Source organism: Sarcophilus harrisii, chromosome 4, assembly GCF_902635505.1.
Source record: "Sarcophilus harrisii chromosome 4, mSarHar1.11, whole genome shotgun sequence".
NCBI classification, from domain to species: domain Eukaryota; kingdom Metazoa; phylum Chordata; class Mammalia; order Dasyuromorphia; family Dasyuridae; genus Sarcophilus; species Sarcophilus harrisii.
The window spans coordinates 192,680,362-192,705,207 of NC_045429.1; the positions used below are offsets into that span (position 1 = coordinate 192,680,362).

Below are 24,846 nucleotides of genomic sequence, written 5' to 3' on the forward strand. Positions count from 1 at the left end.
ACTGTGCTCTGCTCTCTCTCATCCATATATTATAATTCTTTTCAAATGTATTTCATATAGTTTCAGCATATCTTTATAAAAAAAACTCATTAGTTTGTGAATTTATTTTGCAGTGGTTTGGGGTTTTAATTTATCACAAATACATTTTTGCATGTTGCAGTTACAAGTTTTGATTTTATCTAAAGAATCTTTATAAGCCTTTAAATCTAAGGACGTAAAGCTTAAATTATCAGATATAAAAAGCTTGGCTTATAAGTTAAGTTCTGAAGATGACAAATTGTTTAATAATTCTATATTTGAATTTTTTGTTTTTAGTAGTGTGCAGATGTTTATTTGCTTGTCAGATGATTACAATCTAAGATGTGAGATGTTTTTCACACAGTTATACTCTGGCATATTTTGTGTTTCTTGGTGATAACCAATGTTAAGACTTTTTAGTTTTGAGTAGGATGTCACAGGCTGAGCAAGTAAGAATTCTACTGAAAAACTTCATTGGTTTATAGTCTTTAAGACTCTTCAAGAGTGTTTAAGTTTTGAAAATAGTGCCTCCTAAGAGTTGCATCATTTTCTTAATTTTGTTTAAAGCAGCTAAGTATCCCATGAAAATCTTACCTCAAATCTGGACTCAGATACTAAATGTGTGACTGAACTTCAATTTCTAAAGTGAGGATTAATAATAGCACTTACCTCTTGGAGTAGTTGTTAGTATCGGATGAGATAATATTTGTAAAGCCCTTTGTAAATCATAAAGCCCTATACAAATGCTAGCTATTACAATTGTTTTTATGTTTCTTGTCTTGTTTGGGAAAAAAATTCTCCCAGGAATCTCTTAGAACTGTTTGAAGCTTCCAGAAGGCTCAGGTGTTCTCTGGGTCTCTAAGTCCGGACCAGATTCGAGTAGATGGGCCACTAGCCTCCTCCAAGGCCTTTCAGAATACCAAAGGCTGAAATCTTAGAAGTCATTGTGAAATTAGAAGATTTGATTTATAAAGTGGCATATACTCCGAAGAGAATTAGGATGAAATTAGGAGACCTAGATGGTAGCATTGGTTCAAATAACAGCTGTGTGACCTTGAACAAGTCCCCTAACCTGTTAGAGCCCTTTCCTCATTCATAAAAAATTATTTACCTTATTATTTCACCAAATTTTTCTGTACTTGAGTACTCAGGAATGCACTTTGTATATCTTAAAAGCATTATGTAAATGTGAGTTGTTGTGGTTCTGTTTTATTTATAAGGAAAATGCAAATATTGATATCATTTAGTTCTTCCAGTAAAATAATTAGTCACTAAATAATAAAGTTTTCAAATGCCATTAGTTTTCTTGATTACTTAGCTAGTCCGAATCTGGGTTGGTAGACATAGTCCTTTCAGTATAATAAGAGTCTAGGAAAGCTTTTACAAAGTTAGAGTGGCCTCTTAGATTGCTGGGTCACTTCCAAACGAAGATGAGGCATCATAATAAAAAATGCAAAGACAAATAAGACATGTTCCTGGCCATCAAGGAGCATAAAATTTGTTAGTTCAACTTTTTACTGGGCAAATTGTAAAAACTTAATATAAATGACCGATTTTTTTGGTCCTTCTTCCCAACATAAGATCTTGTTATTACAATGTTAAAAGTGAACTTTAAAAAATGGCCAAAAAATCTCTAAAGAGATACCTAGAAATTGTATATACCAAGACTGTAGATAATATGGAATATAAAATAGCTGAATGGATATTTTTCAGAAATAATCTTACTCAGGAATCCATGTTCATATTTGACAAATCTCATTATGGAGAAATTGTCTCTACATTACTCAAATTCCTTTTATTACAGATCACATTTATTCCTTTTAATTTAAAGCAGATAAAGAATAAGATCTAAGGACTCGTTATAGTGTTATTAAAATTATTCTTCATATGCATTAGGGATTAAGTGACTTTTTGTGAACTAATCTGAGACTCTTAACAACCATTTATAACATGACTACTATGAAAGTATTCTGAAGTTCCAGTTAACTGACACTGAAATTTGGGAGAAATTGATAAATGGTCAAAGGATATGAACAGACAATTCTCAGATGAAGAAATTGAAACTATTTCTAGCCATATGAAAAGATGCTCCAAGTCATTATTAATCAGAGAAATGCAAATTAAGATAACTCTGAGATACCATTACACACCTGTCAGATTGACTAGACTGACAGGGAAAGGATTGTTGGAGGGGATGTGGGGAAACAGGGACACTGATACATTGTTGGTGGAACTGTGAATACATCCAACCATTCTGGAGAGCAATTTGGAACTATGCTCAAAAAGTTATCAAACTGTGCATACCCTTTGACCCAGCAGTGCTACCACTGGGCTTATACCCCAAAGAGATATTAAAGAAGGGAAAGGGCCCTGAATGTGCCAAATGTTTGTGGCAGCCCTCTTTGTAGTGGCTAGAAACTGGAAAATGAATGGATGCCCATCAATTGGAGAATGGTGGGGTAAATTGTGGTACATGAATGTTATGAAATATTGTTCTGTAAGAAATGATCAGCAGGAGGAATACAGAGAGGCCTAGTGAGACTTACACGAACTGATGCTAAGTTAAATGAGCAGAACCAGGAGATCATTATATAACTCAACAAGGATACTGTATGAGGATGTATTCTGATGGAAGTGGATTTCTTCAACAAAGACAAGATCTAACTTAGTTTTAATTGATCAAGGATGAACAGAAGCAGCTACACCCAAAGAAAGAACACTAGGAAATGAATGTAAACTGCTTGCATTTTTGTTCTTCTTCCCGGGTTATTTATACCTTCTGAATCCAATTCTACCTGTGCAACAAGAGAACTGTTCGGTTCTGCAAACATATATTGTATCCAGGATATACTGTAACCTATTTAACATGTATAGGACTACTTGCCATCTGGAGGAGGGGGTGGAGGGAGGGAAGGGAAAAGTCATAACAGAAGTGAGTACAAGGGATAATGTTGTAAAAAATTACCCAGGCATGGGTTCTGTCAATAAAAAGTTATAATTATGAAAAAATTAAAAAAATAAAAATAAAGAAATTTGGGAGACTCTCCATATTTATAAAGACTTTCTACAGAAATTTTAAAATACTATATGTTACATGTTTATGAATTTTGGAAAAAAAGAAAACATAAGTAATAAACTGAAGACATTTCAGCTCATCACGAGTTCTAATATACTCAACAACATAAAGGAAACAATAAAAAACAAACTAAAAAAGGGTAGTGACTGAGAGAACAATATTAAACTAAGGTCAAAGTGCTGAAGGATCAAAATTTACCAAGAATTTAATGCTGAAAATGGAAAAAGTGCTTAGCAGACAAGCTATATATATAAAAACAGGAAGATATGAGTGGAAGAAGAAAAATCTGTACAAAATTAGTAAACAGAAGTAATCTTATGAGCCAGCATTAATACTAAATGAAATCTTTTGTATGACAGAAAATTTCTCCAAGAAATGCCAAGTACCACATTAATCTAATAAATTCAACTCCCAGTTAACTTTGAAAATCAGTGTATTTTCCATTCATTATTGAACATTAACACTCAATTAGATTGATTTATCTCCAAGTATGCAGTCTTTCAGTATGAAAATTCCTTTGGAAAAGTTTTCAGAAAAAATAACACTTAACAGTAGTTCATATGATCATAGTAGTTATAAAGCTGAATAAAAAGTCGCTCAAGAACATAAAAGTCCTTACCCTGATAAACTGTTATAGATCAGAGACCTCTCTCTTTCTAAGAAATGAGAGTCCTAATTGTTAAGGGACAGGTTAATTCTCTGAGAGCCTCCATTGCTGTAGATCATAGCATCTGAAGGAGTTGCAGGGGAGCCTTTGCTGACACAGGTGTTGTGGACTGGGAATGAGATAAATTGGAGACAGAGGGAAGAGGAGAGTGGTCAGACAATGCAATGGCCTCTCAGTCAGAGAGGTCACAGAACAGCAACAGCCTTCAGTCTTCTGGTATCTTCCTCTCACAAAAGGAGATCCATTCTGGGTTGGATCTCCAAGCAGCCACTGTCAGGTGGCTCCCGTGTATTCCAACAGCTCTCCCATGTGTTCCAACATTCAATAAATATTTTCTGTTTCCCTATGTTAGCATTGTTCTAAGTGCTCTATGAAGAATTAATACTAATGAAATATGGTAGAAGATATATGATCTCTTCCCTTAAGGAGAAGGAGCTAGATACAACGAAAGGAGCACTGGATTTAAAATTAAAGGGATCTGGGTTCAGTTACAGCTCTGCCACTCACTATCATTACCTGTATGAATGAGAACGGGTAACAACTTTTCTGAGCATCAGTTGTAAAGTGAGGAGTTGGACTAAAAGACTTTTGGAGCTCCTTACAGATCTAAATCTAAATCAAGTGACCTTTTGGTCCAATGAGTCTCTACAAATGCTGGCGTCATTCAGATGATACCAATTTCTTCTTTCTTCAGTAATGAGATATTATACCAAATAATTTATGAACTTTTGAATTCTCCATCATGGCGTGGAAGCTTATATATAGACATACTGTAACTCAGGAATTCTAATGAGGTAAGTGAGTTTGACAAACATCACTGTATAGGTTTCCCAGATGATATATTCTGTCTGAGGCAGCTGTAAAGTGCTAATTTTGGAGTTGGGATCTGATTTCAAAGTCTAGCTCTGATAGTTACTATCTATTTGACCTTGGAAAGGTCATGAAACTTTTTTATGCCTCAGTTCCTTTACGTAAAATGAATGGATTGATCTAAATGTTTTCTTCAAGCTCCAAATCTTCCAGTAGCAGACAGGATAACAAGTATAATATATATGCCTCATCTTATTTCCACATGATTTTGATCTCCTCTATTAGGTCTATATGTATCGAAAGCTTTTGTTCCAAGTAACTTGGAAAATATGATTGTTTACTATAATGATGTATACTTAAAACATGATTTTTATGTTTTTATACAACAGTGTGGTTGTCTGGGTCATAGTGGACTACAAGTTTATCTGTGACAATGGACTGGTTCCAGTACAAGTAGTATTAGTTGAGTTCTCCAGGATATTTCGATATTCCAGGAAATGCATTTGTATTATGGGGATTTGTCATCTGTTAATCTACCAATATAGTGAACTTTTGGTGAATAATTCTGTCTACCAAGTCTTGTCTTGCAAGGTATTCTCTAGGTATTAAATTTTTTACAGTTTGTACCGAGGTCCTAGCTACATTTCCTCACATAATTTACTTTGATCTCTAAGTCTGGACTTCTTAAGGCTGACTTTTCCGTCATATTCCACGTAGGTAAAATGATTATGAATTGACATCCTAAACCTTTCCATTTCTTACAAATGCATGTATATAACATAGCCATTTGTTCAATGCTTTTTTGGCTAAACATTTTTGGTCAAGTTCATTTGGCTATCACTCATAGAAGACCTTTTGATTTTATTATTGAATCCTATCTCTTTCATAGGACACTGAGGTAATTGGTGTTTAATTATACTTGGTAAATCCAATCATGCATCTATCTGTTAACAGCCTTTAGTATTGTATAGTAAAATGATATCTGCTCATTCCATTATTTAGGTGATTTTTAAAAATCTGTTTATCATTAGCTTTAATGAGCCAATTAACTCACAATCCTCTGCCTCCTTTTTGATAAAAAATTATTAACCTTTTTACGATAACTGCCTTCGGGTAGTATAGTTTTTTATGTATCACTGGTTCTGAATGAATTTTTACTGTGCTACTTTCCAGATCTTTTTTCAGTCCACTTTACAGTATTGAAAGTATGCACTTAAAAATAATAATGTGTAGGTGCTTAAATTTTTTTTTTCTGTCAATTTCAGGATGTCAATGCTTTATTGTTTTCTGTCAAAGCTTTAATATGTCTATATCTTTATGTTCAACATAACTTGTGTAGAAGAAACTAAGGTATTTGTAGGCATTATCTTCACCTGAACCTTTTCATCTCTCTTTAAATTTCCTATGGCTCTGCCTTCCCCTACCCTCTCAGCTGAGAACTTTGTCTCATATTTTATAGAAAAAAAAAATTCTCTTCTCTTTTTCCTGTCACTCAGGTGCCTTCTGCCATTATGTTCTCTTTCACCTGTTTCTCATGATGAACTGATTTTTACTCCTTACCAAGGCTAACCTCCTCTACCTGCTCAAGTGATCCCATTTCATTCTGCCTTCACAGATTTGTCTCCTTTGTTATTTTCATTTTATTACTTATTTTCAGTTTCTGCCCATTTACTGGCACATTCCTTACTGCCCATGTCTCCCCTATCCTTAAAAAAACTTTCATTTGATCCTTCTATCTCTGTTTACTATTAACCTACATCTCGTCTGCCTTTTGTAGCTAAACTTCTTGAAAAGGCCATCTACAATCAATGCCTTCTCTTTCTTCTTACTCTCTTCTTAAATTCTTGCAGTCTGGTTTCTGATCTTATCCCAACAAAACTGCTCTCTCTAAGTTGGTAGTGGTGTCCTATTATTCTAATGACTTTTTCTCAATCCTCAATTCTCTTTAATTTCTTTGCATTTGATACTTCTGATAACTGTCTTCTCCTTCATACTGTCTTCTCTCAAGTTTTTCAGGACACCACTTTTCCTGTATCTTCCCTTTTCCTGAATCTTTATTAATCACACCCACAGGTTTTGTTCTTGGACCTTTTCTCTTTTTCCTTTATTACTACTTTGACAGTTCTTCTGGATTTAAATACCATCTCTGTATTAATGATTCTCATCTACCTATCCTGCTCCAAGCTTTTCTGCTGACTTCCAATTTTGCATCTTTAGCTGCCCTTCAGACCTCTCAAACTGGAGGTCCAATAGATATCTTAAACTAGAAATGTCCAAAATAAAATCCATTGTCTTCTTTATAAACCCTCCTCACTTCCTCTCTTGCCTGTTACCATAAAGGAAGGGTAACACCATCCTCCCTAGGAATCATCCTGTAAACTGCATCATCTAGTCTATGGCCAATATTTAGTTGGTGGCCAAGGACTGTCAGTATTACCTTTGCAGCATCTTTCATGCAAGCTCCCTTCTCTCTGATTCTGGCACCAAAATGGTGCAGGGTGGTGGGTCTGCCAACCTCCAGGCCCTCCCCACTCCAGTCCATCTTCCATTCAACCACAGGGTGGGGCTTAAGGGTATGGCACCCCCATCTGGAAAATCCACAGAAAATTGAATTTTTTTCTTTTCTTTTTAAGCGGGGTTTACAGTATCTTATTGTAAAATTTGGGTTAATGTTATATACCACTAAAATATATTTTATACATTTCTGAATTTCTAAACTTTTTCGATGTCTGCTGGTCTTTGTGTATCATCTGCAGATTCTGCAAAACTACCTCCAAATTCCCATTTAATTTCTTACGCCAACCTACACTATATCCAAACCTCCAAGGGGAATGTCATCATGTGGAAGAGATAACTGTAGTGTGGTTTTCTCAGAGCACAAAATGCTCATGTCTCATACTTCCTTCTCTACCCCCCAAACTTCAGGATAAAATACAAAATCCTCAGTCTGGCATTCAGAGCTCTTCATAACCTAGCTTCCTCCCATGTCTCCAATCTTACACTTTATGCCCAGAAATCTACTCTTTGGTCCGGTGACACAGGCCTTCTTGCTATTGCACTCACAAATTACTCTATCTCTTGGCTCCCAGCATTTTGTCTGTTCCCTTCCCCCCCCCCCCAACCTGGAATGTTCTCTCTTTTCATTTCCACTTATTTATTTCCATGGCTTCCTTGAAAGGCCCAGTCAAAATCCTGTCTTCTACAGGAAGCCTTTCCCAAGCCCTCTTAATTATATATAGCTTGTTTGTATATGTTAGCTTATTTCCTCCTCCATTAACATGCGAACTTCTTGAGGATGGGGTCTGTCTTCTATAATTCTTTTTGGGTCCCCAGCATTTACCACAGTAGCTGCAAATTCTAGGTGCTTAATTATTATTGATTGATTCATCTATTGGTTTAAGGTGATAGACAAATTTCAAAAAGGGGGTAGCTAGGTGACAGTGGATAAAGTGCTAGACCTGGAATTAGGAAGATTTATATTCCCAAATTCAAATCCAGGCTCAGATAATTTCTAGCTGTGTGACCCTGGACAAGTCATTTTACTCTGCCTCAGTTTCCTCATCTGTCAAATGAACTGGAGAAGGAAATGGCAAACTACCCACTATCTCTGCCAAGAAAACCCCAAATGGGGATACAGAGAGTGAGACATGACTGAAATGATTGAACAAATATCAAAGTCTCTATATTTCATTTGTAGAGCTTAAGAATTTTAAACTTCCAAAGACATTTTTATATCACTGGTGAAATATTACATCAGATGAAGGATCCATTTAGTGTTTTTTCCTCCCAATGGAGCCACACAGTCTGATGTTGTCCATGGACTTCTTTGGATTAGTAAAATGTTTTGGTTTGACTTCTTTAACTTAAAATTTTATTTAGTTCCTTGTAGGAGATATGATAATAGATTTAAGACTAAGTAAAATATAGTTGGCTTGAGTTGTCTACTTGAAGAATGTCAGATTTTATGGAAGTTGTATGTGACATTATGAACAAATCAGTAGTACCATTGTTCCTGGTATCCTTATCCATCCAACTTTACTCCCTTCCTATATTGTTTCCTTATTTAGAATGTAAGTATCTTGAAAGTAGGGAGTATAGCAAATTGTTTGATATACCGATACATTATTCTTTTGGTCAATACTGCCTTTTAACTCAAGCAAGGAGAAGGGAGTCTGTGCCAACTTGCCTGGTGTCTTCAGAGGTCCTAGGCTTTGTTTTGCCTTGCTCATCCATATACATTAAACAATTATTAACTTAAAATGATAGATATACTATAAAACAATAATTATAAATGATCTGTATAACCAAATAAATATTACCTTTTTATATAACATATATATCATATGGAAGAAAGAAAACAAGTATTTATTAAGCACCTATTATATGTCAGGCACTGTGCTAAGTATTATAAGTATCTTGAGGCCACATCTGGACTCAAGTTTCTGCTACAATTACTGAATTTGAAATTTGGAAGTAAACATTTGGATTTGGAAAAATACTGCTTTGCTCTTTTTTGCTTCTAAGGAAGGACATTAAATCTTCAAGGAGACAAATTTCAACTCATTGTAAGGAACTGTTGAGAGGCATCTTGTTCTAGAGTAGCTGGCACAGTTTGACATATGCTTCTTGTATGTCCTTAGATAAGTCACATAAACTCTCATAGCTCTCAAAATCATTAAAATTCTCAGTGTTCTCAAAACTATCTAGGCAATACATACTTATCAGTAAGAATAAAAATAAAAAATTATTCATTTAATAAAGTATATGCATGTACTACTACATAAACACAAAATAAATGTTATTAATGGAATCCCTTTTGCTTTTACTAAAATATTAATTTTTAAAATATTTATTAATATTAATCGCATACTTCATATTTTGAGCAGTTAACTGCTTTTGATGTCTTATTTGTTTCCTAGAATTTCTAATCTGTTCTGCTTTGGCTGCTTAAAAATTCTGAGTGCTTTAACTAAATTCTTAATTTAAAAAGTAGGCTGCTAATTCTTCAAAGTTATTTCTAAAATATATCATATTTGTTAATGTTATGACTGTAGCTATAATAAACTTGCAATTAAAAATTCTCCCATTTAAAGAAGGGAACAGATTGACAGCACATGAACTTTTGTGTGTTCATAATATTGTATTAGATGATGTTTTCTATTATATATTGTCGCAGTGGAAGCTGTAGACCAGAACATTTTAATTTTGTACTTTACATGCTTGCACATATTTAAACTGTTATAACAATATGGGGGGGGGGAAGTAGGTCGTTTAATGTGAAAGTACTGTGCTTGTATCAACAATTGTAAGTTCCATTTGAGTTCATTTTCTTATAATCTTAACCCATTTTGCATATTTAATACAAAGTGGTTATTTTAATTTCAAGAAAGAGTTATTGTTTCTGAGATTTCAAAAAGAAGGGGGGACTATGAAATTTTAAGGCAATAACAATATTCTAATTTCTGGTTTATTTGCTGCCAACACAACAAATTTTAAAATAACAATTTAAAGCTTAGTGTGAGGCACAAAACAAAAATTATCTTTATTGTTATCTATTTTGAGAAAACAAATATCAAGGTTTTTTATGAAGGGCTTTTTTTTCCTTATGAAACATGAGGAAACAGCTCTGATCTACAATGAAGTTTTTATTCACTATTTTGTTCTTTGGTATACACTGTTGCAAAAGGGCAATATTTTCAGCTTTTCTTGGAATATATATTATTGAAGAGGGATGGTTTCTGATATATTCAAACTTTGGATATCAGCTATAGAAACTTTTTCCTTTTCTTTTCAAAAGGTTGAAAATCCTTTCTTATTAATGATGTTGTTGGTATTTGTGACCTCTGGGTAGGTATCATGGGCAGTATAAAAATATGGTGAGATAATATAATAAAATGTATTATAAACCATTGTCCTGAAATGGATGAAGAGTAACTTCATCATCATGTATCTCTCAAATAACTAGGAGATAGAAGTGGAAAGAATCATTCTTTAACTGTCAGTGGTCCAGAACAACTGTTTATTAGTATTAGTAATCCTGTGAACCAAATTTAGACAATAATCATTTTGGTTTTTATAGTTCAGTGTTTTAAATCATGGTATGTCCGCTGCGGGAAAAAATGAATGCTGCAAATAAATCTTCAATCATTCAGAATACCTTACATGAGCCCATGTGTTTTGTAATACATTTTAAAATGTTTAAAATGTTTATGTAGACAGGGTGACCTACCAAAACTAGTTGCTTGGATCTCTGAATACCCCGAGACAGTCCTTGTAGGTTTTATACAGAGAGCAGTTTTTTGGTATGAATTTCCTATGTTCCAGCTTTTTCACTGTACAGGATGTCCCCAGACACTTTTGGGTCACTCTGTACTTGATTCTTAAAATTTTGCATGATGTAAATAAGCCACTATTGTTGGGTCAGGGCTTTGGAATAATCAACAAAAGAAGAATAACCATCTTGATGCTTTTGGGTAAACTTGTTCTATAACTATTGAATTGATAATAAGTTGCTCTTTATTCTTGGGACCTTTTGGCATATCCTTTTTGTTTCTCAGTCGAAATATTTGTTTTCTTGTTGGTGTGTAAAGATATTTTTGGTGACACATACTTTGAAATTCTTAGCATAAAATACATATGATTGGCCTATAGCTGGAGGAATCATCTTTTAGTAATAGAAATCATCTCTTCTATAAAGGTGGGATTACCTTTATAAATTGCTGACATGATAATTGTCTCCTTAGTAATCCATGAATGTACTATTGTGAAGCTTTTGAGCTGAGAATTAAGAATTTGTTCTGCTCTGCCTCCTTCTTGTTTTTCAGAAAAGTTCTGTCAACTCTCTTGACAAAACAGTGTTGTTCATTATATTTAGAGCACAGAAGCTTATGTTCCTTATCTGATCCAACTTGTATTTTTGTTATATTGGACTTATGATGACATAAACAACCAGAAATTCTTTACATTCTCCTCCTTTTGTGGATTCTATCTTGCCTCTGATTCATTTTTCAACCCTCTGTAGTAACCTTTCTGACTGATGTTCAGTTGTTTACTTTTTTGTGTGCTGCTTTGCCTCCAAGCATTATTTTTATCTTTTGACTTTTGCTTTAGAACATTTTTTTTTGTTTCCTTTTTTCTTTTTTGTTGCCTTAGTTGGACAGTGTCATTTTTTAAAATTTTTTAAATTTAAATTGTTTAAAAATTTAAAAATTGCTTTTATATATAATTTGTATCATTAACTTTCCCCCTCTAAAAAAACCCTACAAAAATATTTTCGTAAAATTTTAATTTAATATATCAATTTCCTTTTCAAAATCATATGAAATATTGGTACTGTTTTTGCCTAGTAGGATAAATTTCTGAAGTTTACATTAGGTAAAAATTTTGAAGGAGCTTAGGTTCTTCCATTTCCCTCTTCAGATCTTAGTAACTACCTAATTCCATTTTTTATCTTGGCTATCCTAATCAAGGCTTGAGGATGGAGTTATTTTTCCATGATTTCTCTGGATTTGTATTGAAAACCAGTGTTGTAGAACATGACTCTGGGAGTGCTGTTGACAAAAAAAGCCATTTGAAAGCTTTGGCTATCGTAGTTAAGTCTGTTTCCAGTTTTATTATGATTTAGTGCTGGCACATAATGAAAGTATTCATGTCTTCAATTCATTTCACACCTACTCATAGTTTCCCAATTTAATAGTCAGCATCTTCTGTACTAAAGCATTTCCAGCAGGGGTGGTATAGGTGTTTCTAATTTGTTTTGGTATATTTTGCCTTCTTTTGATCCCTTGATCTGCTGAACTGTGTCAGGCTGATCGTAGGAACATGCAATCCTATGATGCCTGATCTGTTTCTTTACCTCTTGGAAGCAGCTGAGGGACACTGACCAGGTTACTAACCAATCAGGAAAATGACCAGAGCTCAGTTCATCAGAATATTAGGGTTTTTGCCAGGCCTTCACAGCTACTATCATAGTTGCCTCACAGCACATGATGTACCTGGCACTCTGAGTGCTATTCACCTACTTTGACATTACCTCCCATGGCACAGATGATGCTTTGAGGAAATTATTATTTTTTAGTTGGAAAACATGCTTCCATGTATATTATTATATTTTTGTCTTTGTCTAGACTGGTGAATTTTCATTGTTAAAGGGAATTTACTCCAGAGAAAATTGCCTCCATCTGTGCAAATCCACCCTCTACACTGTACACTCATAGAAAATTGCCTCGGACTCGGAGACATTAGTGACTTGTCCATAGGTTGAGTCAACTTGTTTGTTAATAAGCATCATATTAAGCTTATTATATTAAGCACCTTCTATGTGCTAGGTATTATGCTCAGTACTGGGTTCACAAAGGAAGGCAAAAGTCAATCTTTTGTCCTACAGCAGCTTGAAATCTAATAAGGGAGCCTACCAGCAAATGAATATGTACAAATGTTATGTACAGGATAAATAGGAGATAATTAACAGAGGGAAGACACTGAGATCAGGAAGGTTCTGCAAAGACCCTATAGAAAATAGGATTTTGGTTGGGACTCGAAGGAAGCCAGCAAGCATAAAAAGGAGGGAAGAGTGTACCAGCCATGAGAGACAGCCAGAGAAAATGCCAGGAGCAGAGATGGAGTGTCATCTTTGTGAAAGAGCCAGTGTTGCTGGATCAAAGAGAATCAAGATGCAAGAAAACTGGAAAGATGGGAGGAAGGAGAGAGCAGTTTGATTATGAAGAGCTTCAAACACCAAACAATGGAGTTTGGTTTAGATCCAAGAGATAATAAGCAGCCATTAGAGTTTATTGAGTATAGGGTGACATGGTTGGACCCATGTTTTTTAGGAAAATCACTCTGGCAACTGAATGGAAGAGAGGCTTGAACGGGGAGTCTTGTGGCAGGCATTTCAACTAGTAGGGTATTGTAATTGTCTGGCATTGGTTGACTAGGGCCTGGATCTATATGGCAGCCATAGAAACAGAAAAGAGAAGGGGGTATATTCAAGTGATGTCACAGAGGCAACAGATTGCCCTGGGAGCTGGACAAGTGTGGGTAAGATGTGGATGATACTAGGTTAGGAGTCTGCAGGACTGTGAAGATGATGATACTGTCTACCACAATAGAGCCCAAAGGGAGGTCTTGAAGCCAGGTCTCCATCAAGGGGAGTTATTTGCTCTGCCACTACATCTTAAATCTGGGGTCCCATTTAAAAAAAAAACTAGCTCTAGATTATAATGATTATAGGTCAAAATTAGATTTCTACTTCTTTATCCTTCATAAGGCCTGGCACAGCACATAGACAATAAATTCTTGTCAGCTTGGTGGTAATTATTTCCAAGGATTATTGTCTATTTATTACCAAGCTTGAGGGGAAAATCTGGAAGCTCTTTATCTGACATTTTAACATAGATAAAATATGGAATACATTTATCTTTTCCATATATATATATATATGGGTTTTCCAACATGGAAAAGAGGTAATAAAGGTAACTAGAGATAATGAAGATGACAAATAAGAATCTGTTCCTTCCATTCATGATATATAATTAAGAAAACCCTCCAAATAAGTTTGAAAAGTATTTGCAGCATAAATCTTTTGGCTGCTTAGGACCACCTAAAATAATATGATAAATAAAACATAATAAAAGCCCATCACTATAACTTCTAAGAGACTCCTTCTTACATTGTCTCTAATAAGCATTCTTAGCATTAGGTGAATTAATGGATATGTTATAACATCCTAATCAGAGAGATTAGAATTTGTAATAAGCAATTCAGTTGTTTTATTCTGCATCTTTTATGTTAGATTCCATGAGCAGCCACATTCTTAGCTCTGCTTCCCAAAATTTTATTTTTATTGCTCATGGGTGAGAATTTGTCTTTTTTCCCTGTTTTCTTTTCCCCACCACTCGGCCAATTCTGCCATAAGCCTATAAATGTTCATTTATGGATGTTTCATTGTCACCTTCAAAACAAACTAATAAATTGAAATTTCCTTAAAATATATAACTGAGAGTAGAGCTTGTTTTTGACATAGTCTCATTTTATCTTTAATCAGTGAATAATTATTGAATGTCTGTTATGTACCCTCTCAGTGCCTACAGTAGAATATGAACACACTAAGAAACAGAATTTTAAAGAAACAATTTCTTTTTTTAACCTTACAGGTGTGTATTAGAGAAAAAGGACAAAAAGAAATGCATTGGGGATGGATTTGAATTTGCTACTTCATATATGCCTTCATTTTGACAAAAAGAAATAACCTTGTTTTCACTTATTCCTGTAAGACATAAACTATTTACAAATTCCTAAGAGTTACTTATCCTATCTCAGAGTGAGAGTAAAACTGCCATTCACTAGGCCTAAAACATATTCACATTTTGAGTTCTACCATTTTGATACAGGGCTACGTTTTGCTACTCTTTGAAACTGTTTTTTCTTTTCCAAAATTGTAAAACTTTACCTGGCCATGTAAGTATCGAAAACAGTGACTTCAGAAACAACTATCAAAAAAACCTACCTCAAATTTTTATCTCCTTATTTTTTTATTTTTGTTAAAGTAGTTCTCTCCAACTTGGTAGATGCTTTTTTAATTGTTTAGACTAAACAAACAAACAAAAAAATTCTTTGACTAAACCGGCGATAATTCTGCCAGAACTTAACTAAGCCTTATCCCTGGTGCTTGTGAATTTTTCTCGGCTTGACAAAATTTTGAACATTTGAGACCTATAGCTATCTACAGCTATTTCAACTCCATTGCAGCAGTAGATAGCTGAGGAAAGGAGTCGAAATATTTATTTGGGTTCCAAATTAAACAATTTCAATGACTTGCTTTAGGTGAAGTTTCTATGTCTCTTCCTAAATTCATTCTATAAGTATTTCCTTATTAATCAGAGATCTTTCGAAAGTAATCATTCGAAAAACTTTCTATCTGCTTGGAAGACCAGAGAACTCGGATATCTGCAAATGCCCATCATCTCTTAAAGATCTGAGACAATATCGATAGTGACTTCATGGGTTACCAAAAATAAATTTGAAATGCAATTTAGGCTATCTTGTACCCCACTTTTCCCTGCATTCACTGCTCCACAGGTCAGCCCCGCCGAAGTGGCAAAGAAGGAGAATCTTTGGTTTACAAAAAGAAATGAAAAATGACTCATGCTTGGCATTTGCGGGTCAGACTAGATGTATACAGAAGCTCTGGGTTTTGCCCTACTAAAAAATGCGAGCCTGGGTTGTGGCGAAGAGAAGGGAATTGGGGCTGAGTTCATTCAGTAGCTCGAGCTGCCCACCGGACCAGTGGGAAAGCTAACCTTCAGTCGGACCGAACGCGTTCCCTGGGCTGCCGAGCTGCTCCCCCTCGGCGCTTCTCGCCCCTCCTTCCCGAGTTGTTTTTGCCCTGGTGGTGTCAGACACTCCTCGACCAGCCAGCCCCTCTTTGCACCAGGGGGCGGGGCGCCGCAGCAGCCGCCCCTGCATTGGAGAATGGGGCTGTCAGCGCCCGGAGACAGAGGCGGGGGCTGCTCGTCTTGTTTGTTCCCGGCCGCTGGCTGGCAGGCCCCGCCCCCACGCCTGGCGCTTGTGATTCCTCTGCGCTGACTCGGGCGGCCGCAGCCCAGAGGTCCGCGGGCTCTGTGGCGCTGCGAGTCCCGTCGCTGGAGCAGGCGGAGCGGCCGCCGCGCTGCCCGCAGCCAGTCCGCCCGCCGCTGCCGACTGCGGGTTGGGCTTGCGGGAGCCTCTTCCGTACGGACTGTGCCGGAGCAGCGAATATGCGCCTGGCGACGGCAGCGAACGCGGCGTACACGGCCACCCTGGCGGTCACGGAGCTGCTGGGCTGCAAGCAGTGCGGCGGCGGCGGCGGCGGCGGCGGCGGAGCCCGAGAGGTACCTGGCCGAGCAGGGCGCGCGCGCGGGCGGGCGGTGCGGACGCGGAGGGCCGGGTCTGGCCCGCGGCCCGCCTCAGATCCCCCTGCTCCTGGCTATCAAACCCCCCGCGGAGGGAAGGGCGGCCGGCCCGCGAGCCCGTGGCTGCCCGGCCCGCGAGCCCGTGGCTGCCCGGCCCCGGCCCCGGCCCTGTCGGCGCCGCTGCTCTGGGCCAGCCGGACAGCTCGGCTTCCTTCTCGGACCTGGCCTCCCAGGTGCGAGCGTGTATTCTTGTTCCCCTCTGGCTAAAATGCCCGAGTCTGGGAGGTGGCGCTGCTGTCGTGTGGTTAATCAAAGCAAGCCTCCCTCAGTGCACACACCACCGGGGCTTGTCGGACAAGCCCCCACAAGCCAAGAGGACGTGAACCCCGGAGCTTTCCGAAGTAGTCTGTGGGGTTTGCCTTACCCCGTAGCGGTGTTCGCTCTTGCGCTGCCTTCTTCCTTCTGCTTGTGGCGGGTTTTCCAGGGAATGCGTTTGAATTACTTGCTTGGATAATGCGCTGTCAGCTTGGTTATCTGTTTATCTGAACTCTCTCCTGCTCCTGAGATCGTGTTTAGAACGGGCCAGTGAATTCAGAAAGTGTTTTGTCCTTAAAGTGGTTACCTATGAAACCGGAGTGGGTGTTTTTGGGAGGAACCACATAGCATGAGCTAAATCTACATTGACTGCCTTGGAGACAGAGAGAGGAGAGAAACAACGGGGGAGACTGCAGTTTAAGTTGAATCAGAATTTGAGTTGGATGCTTTTGCTCTGCTTAATCTTAGAAAACGGTTTCAGCCTTTTCTGTGCAGCTTTGTCAGATAAATGGGCATCACTTAAAGGTGAAATACCTGTGAGATATGGATCCATCAATTAAATGGAGAGTACTACTCACACATTATGTCAGAATTTTGTTTTCTCTGAAGATTATAGGAAACTACTGAATACTTTTAGAAGTTTATAGGTACATGACAAAACATGCCTTTTGTTGGACAGCAGAACAGTTTTAAAACATTTTTTCAGACGCCCAAGTATTAGAAGTTTTCCCAAAAAAGCAGAAATAACAATTGGAAAAATGTTGCATTCATATTACAATTCTGATTAAGGGTGCCATAATAGATTATCATTTGAATAGCCCTCATAGTGCCCAATTAGACCTTGGTTTTAGTTTTAGCAGTGTTTGTGTACAGCATACTGGATAATCCACCTAACTAAAAGGTTTTTGGGGGGCGTTTTTTGCTTTAATTTAGCTCTGTTCGGCAGCTAGGTGGTGCAGTGGATAGAGCACCAGCCCTGAATTCAGGAGGACCTTAATTCAAATCTGGTCTCAGACATTTAACACTGTGTTAACTTCTTGTGTTACTGTGTGACCCTGGGCAAGTCACTTAACCCCAATTACCTCAGGAAAAAAAATTAGCCTTGTAAACTAGAAACCAAAAAAGACAAAATTTTAAACCCTAAGTTGATTAGCAACTTTATGGAATTGTGTTTTAAGAAAACAGGGACTTTTCCAAGTGTTTGCAGAGCCCAAGATATGAGAACGTGGATTTGTATTTCAAAAATTATGGAGTTATCTATGGTCAGCTAGTGCAATCCTCTCATTTTACAGCTAAGGAACTGAATTGGGGAGAAATTAAATGATTTATTATCAGTGTCAGGATTCAAACCCAGGTCCTTTGACAAATTAGGGGGTACATGGTTTACATAGAATTTTCCTGATTTATGAAAGGATTAAAAATTAATTTTAAGCTTCTTTAATATATTTGTAATGTGAATTGATTTTGGTAGAGTATTTATGTGCCAAACATTTACACCATCTTTCAAGAAGATATTTGTTTATAAAAGACACACATAGTGATTACCATTCACGAATTTTTCTTGCCTCCATAGTTGTTATTGAGAACTGACAATGAGAAAAGATCTTAGAGATAGAAGGCATCAAGGTGAAATGACTTGTCCAGAGTCACACAGCTGGTTCATGGCAGAGCCTGTTTTAGAGTCCAGATCTCCAGAGCCCCTTATCTAGACTCTCTTCATTAAATTGTGACACAGTGTTATGAAATCAATGAAAATATACTGGATGAAGTCTTATTAAAAAGAGAATTGAAGTATTAGAAAATAGTAAGTGTAGTTTTCATTATTTCTAAATAACTTATTGCTAGTGTGAATGAATCAATTCTAAGGGAAATGCTAACTCATTTTATTATGAAAGAAGTTTTTTAAATCAGTTCTAATTTATTGATCGTGTTTAAATTTTTTTTTTTCAAATAGTGTTGTTAAAGAGCCTATGTGAATTGTTATGACTCCATTGAAGCCAAAATATTTTGGCAGATCATTGGTTAAAAAAAAGAAATCAACTTTGTTAAGTTTGTTGGATTTAAAAACAAAACCAGAAAAGTTTCAACTACTTCCCATGGTGTAAATGGTCTTAATCATATCCCATGGCATTTATTTTAAAATATGCAACTTCATAGATGAACCTTTAATAAACTCAAAACCATCTGATTAGAACAACTTTTGAGAAATCATAGTGATTTATAACATGCTGGGGCACTTTGGTCACTTGTATTGTCATACTTTATTAGGAATTTACATTCTTGATTCTGAAATTTAGATCCCTTACCATGTTGTGGAGGAGCAGCCTCTGCATAGGGTAAGAAAATATACATAATGATGAAAGCATAGTTCCTTGGAGAATTGATGAAGTAATTCTGAAAATATTTTAGTGTTATAAGTACTTGGCTAGGTTTTTTTCCAAGATGACAGCCTGTGGTTATCAATTCAGTGTCAGAAGAACTATTGATCTTCCCAATCCCCTCTTTTTATATACAGGTTTGCCTACTGTGAGGATGTGAAATTTACATTCCCATTACTAGCTATTGCTCTTTTAAAGTCCTGTCCTTTAGACATGTAATGTATATTAGAGTTGTTTGCTTGATAGTTAAGTGATCCAAGACTTCACCTGCACTTTGTCTCTCCATGGCTGAACTCACCCTTATCTGAGTCTTGGCGTTGAGGCTTCATGAGTTTTTGTGGCCAAAATAATTTCTCATTTGTAAAACCAGTCTTCTTTCTGGTGATGGGACATCTTTGTGAATTTAGCTGAGGGAAGCCCTCAGCCTCCCAACCTGCAGTCTGGCACCCAGCCTGCACAGGAAACTTTTTTGGTTTGGTGTAGGACCAGGTGCCACAGCTTGTGTTCTACTGGCAGCCAGAGCCATTAAGCACCTAGGGTTTCTTTCACACAACTTCAAGGCATTGGTAGGATTTTAATGACATTGTTTGATCAATTCCTATGGAAACCACCTTTATCATATGTTAAAGGGAGAAAAGTATTCAATGTAAGTGAATAGTCAAGGTTCATCTTTAGTTGCCTATACTTATTATATTGTAACTGGTTGATGGAAATCTATATTTTTTCGCTTCTTAAATTGTATAATGAACATAAATTAACCTTTTTATGACTCCAAGTTACTATTACTGTTGTAAAGAAATTATTGATAGTAATATCTGATGACTCAGAAAAAAAATTATTATAGTGCTTAGACCTCATTGTATTAGACTTAACTTACTGATTGTTGTTAGTTATTGTGTCTCCTTTCTACCATTTTTTTTGTCTTTTCATTTCCTGTCAGATGCTGTTATTCATATGCCTGGCTCTAGCAGCACCTTCTCTTCCCTTTGCTTTGATTTTCCCAGCTGTAAAAGGGAGAGTAATAATAATCAGAAATTAACTCTTTAGGTGGTGGGGAAAATGCTTTTACAAAGCTTGAAACTACCAGGTAGTAATCTAAGTTGTTAGAATTAGGACCTTGTGACACCTACTATGGTTGTTAAAAAGCTTTTCCTTTCTCCTTCCTCTGAACTTTTAGTAATGAAGTTGTGGGCTAAGTGACATTTTTCTATAGTCTCTTTCCTCTGGATTCTTAATAATGAAGTTGTGGGCTAAGTAATACATTTTTCTGTAGTTCTACTTATCCATATGGTGGGGGGGAGGGGGAATCTTTGTCAATAGTGAGGGGTTTTGGCTGCAGTTCTCTTATCTCTATGTAGTATTTCCAAAAGCTTATAACTCTACTACTGCTTCTCCAACTTGTTAGAGTGCTGCCAACCTAAGTAAGAAATAGCTTAATTATCTCCAGTTATATTATGCTTTGGGCTGCATGTGAAACTTGCAGAAGTCTCAGTGTAAAAATCCTTAACTTACAGTAATTGCTTTGAATAGCATAATTTTATCTCACACTACATAGCTTATTTGAGTTGAGTTTTTGTCAGTCCCCCAAACACAAGTTTTCTTTGCTGTCAAAATAATTAAAATCTGTTGGCATTCCTTCAAGGTCAAGTAAATACAATGGTTTTGTCTATTGTGGGACAAGTGCAACCATTGCTTCCCATTTAGCTAATGGTAAGGCAAAGTAATGTAGTAAGAAAAGGATTCCGGACAGGTGTGCCAGTTTTCCCCCAATAAATTGGAAATCTGTAACAAATTTTTATCAATGTGTAAAAAGTCTTTATCACCAAATACCCTTTGTATTTGTAATTCTCGTTTATCCCCCACAACACTTGAAGGAGGTACTAGATGTAGACACATCTCTGTTACAAGCTTTAAAATTGACTTTATGTGGAACAATTTAAAAATGACATGTTGAATTTATTTAGTTGTTTCACTCATGTCTGACTCTTCAGGACCTTTTGGGGGATTTTCTAGGCAAAGATAATGCTTGCTTTACTTACATTGTCTTCCCCAACTCATTTTACAGATGAGGAAACAAGGATAGTGACTTGCCTAGGGTCACACAGGAAATATCTGAGGCCAGGTTTGCACTTCCTGACTTCAGATCAAGCATTATCCTCTGTGCCACCTAGCTGTTCCTGGATTCATGATTTACTTTAAAAAAAAAAATTACATAACAGAAATCTGTGATTTCATACATGGTTCTTTATATATTCATTGCTTATGGAAATGTTCATATTTGGTGTTAATAACAGAATTTGTGTTTATATATTTATACTTTTAAAAATAAAAATATGTTTACACACACATAGATTTGACAAAGAAAGAATGAATTATAGCCTGATTTGCTGGAAAGAGTTTGAAAAAAGGCTTTAAACTCAGTTCCTGGGATGGAAAGTCACAGCATTCAGAAAGTAGGGAGTACATGATATATCTATGGACATACCATGGCTTTAAATTTCTTTATTAATATTCTCTAAGTGATGGGAGATGTTCATTTTTAAGGAACTAATTTAGTTATAATATTTGATTGTATTTTTTTTCTTAATGTATCTTCCTGATCAATAGGGTTCCTTTGGTGGCAGCTTTTTTTATGTTAAATGAGATAGGTTAATTTTAAAGTTGTCAGGATAACATGGCAGATATTACTTGGTTTTCTTCTCATAAATCAAGTCTGTCTCCAAAGAAGAGTAAAAAAAAGAAGCAAAACTTGATATTTTGGGGGAAGAATAAGTTTTACCTAGAGAAATAACAATTTATTTTAAAATCGGGTTTCTTGTTTGGGTTGCATCTTAAGAGTTCACCAAGAGTACATTGTCACTTTTAGGATACCTGAAACTAATTTTTTTTTTAGTTAGTAGTAAAGAAAAATCCACTTTTTCTCCCTTCTTATTTCAAATACGTGTGGTACTTTTTAGGAATGCAACAAGACATGTTTTGTAGCTTGCTCAAGGTTTAGGAGCCCTAACAGGTATGATTCTAGATAAATATTTGTCACACTTCCATTGCTCCAGCAAAGGACAGATTATTGAGATGATGGAAGAAAATAATCCTTTTTTTTTTTTCTTTCTTACCTTTTCCTCTTGGTTTTGTACTACTAAATAAATATCTCACATGCTTTAGTTTTAGTAGGAAGCTAATTTTGATCTTGTTTGATATTGGAAGAGAGAAGTGAAACCAGGAAGCCCAAGATGGGCCCAAGGCTTGCCCTGAGATCTGTGGAGTGGAACTAGTTTTAACTGGTCCCTGTTTTTCCTTGCTTTTCTCAGATTCCCTTTCCTCCAACTTTCCATTGTCCTGTTGCTTTCTAGGGAAAACAATGTGATGCTTTACACTTAGCTGGGTGGGAGCTGGGATCAGAAACATCTGAGCTTGAATGCTTGACCTCTTTGTGCTTATGTTTCCTCTTTAAAATGGAGATGAGTATAGAAGCTATCTCACTAGGAGTTGTAAGAACCAAATGAATTAATGTACTTTTAATGTTATTTTTAATATTATTTTATGTATTTTTAATATTATTAAAGTGTAAAGTATTACTTCACTACTCAGTCACTTCCTGGAAATATCTGAATTTAACTCAAAGGAATGCCAAATAGTGAAATTTTATCTGTTGTATAGAAATTAGGTGATGGGGAGTTGTTGGAATAGCCTCAGAAAATAGGACTGTGGCTTGATAACTAATTAATTGGCTTGCTAACAGTAAATTACCATTTGACAGAAAGGATAAAAATAGAAGACTTGAGAATTTCTTGGCATTCTTGGTGGAGATACCCATGGAATAAGTTAAATTACTGATTCTCAGCCTTTTTGGAATGGCAACACTGATTATTTTTGTGACATCCTCTCATTTTGCCTTCCTAAGAATGATCTCTAACATGTTTCCTTTAACAATTAAGGTGAATTAATTCTAACCTCTCAAGGAGATGAGATAAACAAATTTGAAATAAAGTGGTACAGTGGCCAAGGGATAACAAAAAGGAGTTTTGGGAATTATTCCTTGTTCAGTATTTAAGTTAACTTTTGGTCTATGAATAATACAATATATACATTTTTAAAATCAGAGTAAAGAGGAAGGGAATATTCTCTTTAAAGAAGCCCACCCTGAAAAATAGCCTAGGTTTAAGTGATAAAAACCAAGATAGATGAAAGATTGAAGATATATTATCTAGATTGATGCTTTCATTTTACTGGTAGGGAGAGAGTAAATGTATGCCCAAGGGAAATACAAAGAGCATTTTCTAACTTCATGATCAGCATCCTGTCTGTTGCATCAAGACTAGTATACTAGATCTTTTTAACTGAGAGAACCAGAAGAAGAAATTACTCTTAGACATAGCAGTTTCCCTGGAAAAATCAGGACATGTGGGGGGGGGGGGGGGGGGGTGTGTGTATGTATGTATGTATAAAGCCTTTACCAATAAGCATTTACCAAATTCTGAGCCCTATCCTGGGTTGGAAGAAAGAAGTGGAGCATACCTGGATAAGGAAAGAGAAAAAAAAATAAATCACATAGTCCCTGATTTCAAAAAGGTTCTAGATCTTAGGAGACAAAAGTTCACACACGTAACAACTAGAAGATAATTTGATGGCCAGAAAGCACCATAGAGCCCAATAAAGAAACTGAGACCCAAGTAGGTTAAATACTAATTAAAATGTCACTGAAATGAATACTAAGGGAGAAGTCACTTGGACTCAGTGGAATATGTTTCTTTCCTGTAAATACAGAACTTCCGGAAAGGCTGACTGAAAAAGTATAGTGCTATTTCTCATTTTGCATTTTAGGGACTTTATTGTTTGTGGAAGTTACTGCATTCTTGTCCAAATGATGTTTTGAGTTTTAAGGAAATGTGTTGTTGTTGTTTTTTTCCTGACAGTTTGTTGTGAGGAATGATAAAAATTGAGATTTGAAATTGTGACTAGATTTGACCACCAGGTAATACACTTAGGGCATCTACCACCAAAGTTGACAGTAGAACATTGTAGTTTTTGTAGGCTATTCCCTAGTAGGGAAATCAAATCTTCACTCCTTTTCTTTAGACTTGAAGTTATGTTTTCATTTATTTTGTAGACTCATCTGGCACATATGAACTCAATGTATGAACACATTGACCTGCCCTAAAAAAGATGGTCCTTAAGTTTTTTCCTGGGTGCCCTATTTTAATAATCTTTAGGAGCAAGATGCTTTCACTAACTTAGACCAAGGTTTTTGGGTTGTAGCCAAGTTTTTCTCTCTTTTTAAAAAGGAAAACATCTGGTTTGAATCACAAAGAACATTTGAAAGCACAGGGGAGAGGGTGGAGATTATATTTTATGTAATTATGTAAGGGTTAATGTTTAGCCATGCAGTCTCTAAAATTTTTTATTTTGTCTTGAAAGATATGAGATTAAGTTGGTTGGCAGAGACCTCAAAAAAATTCAATTATTGGGGTACCTCTTGAGCACATTATATGGAAAAGGAGACTTCTTTCAATTTCAGAAGACTTAAGTCACTTAGGGGGCAGGCTGCTTACATGGAACCTCTTATCATCCTTATGTGTTAAAAGGCAAGTCCTTTAATTTTTCAACTATTGATATGTAATGGAAGCATTACTATATGATACACTAAAAAATAAAGAGTATTAATGTAAACTGAAATACTCTGTAAATGAAAGT

The 24,846-nt window shown here is 36.3% G+C and overlaps 1 protein-coding gene across 3 annotated transcripts in view; it reads left to right on the forward strand.

Moving 5' to 3' along the window:
• SESN1 (sestrin 1) overlaps positions 1-24,846 on the forward strand; it is a 126,559-nt gene that overhangs the window by 83,750 nt on the left and 17,963 nt on the right. The window contains exon 1 of one of the 3 annotated variants that reach the window (XM_031964445.1): positions 16,259-16,441. The exons of 1 other annotated variant lie outside the window; for it this stretch is intronic. In XM_031964445.1, the coding sequence (XP_031820305.1) occupies positions 16,328-16,441 (114 nt within the window). In that variant the 5' untranslated portion in view covers positions 16,259-16,327. Of the gene's footprint in view, positions 1-16,258; positions 16,442-16,518; positions 16,696-24,846 lie in introns of those variants that run through there. One more of the 3 variants, XM_031964446.1, reaches the window with a different exon arrangement.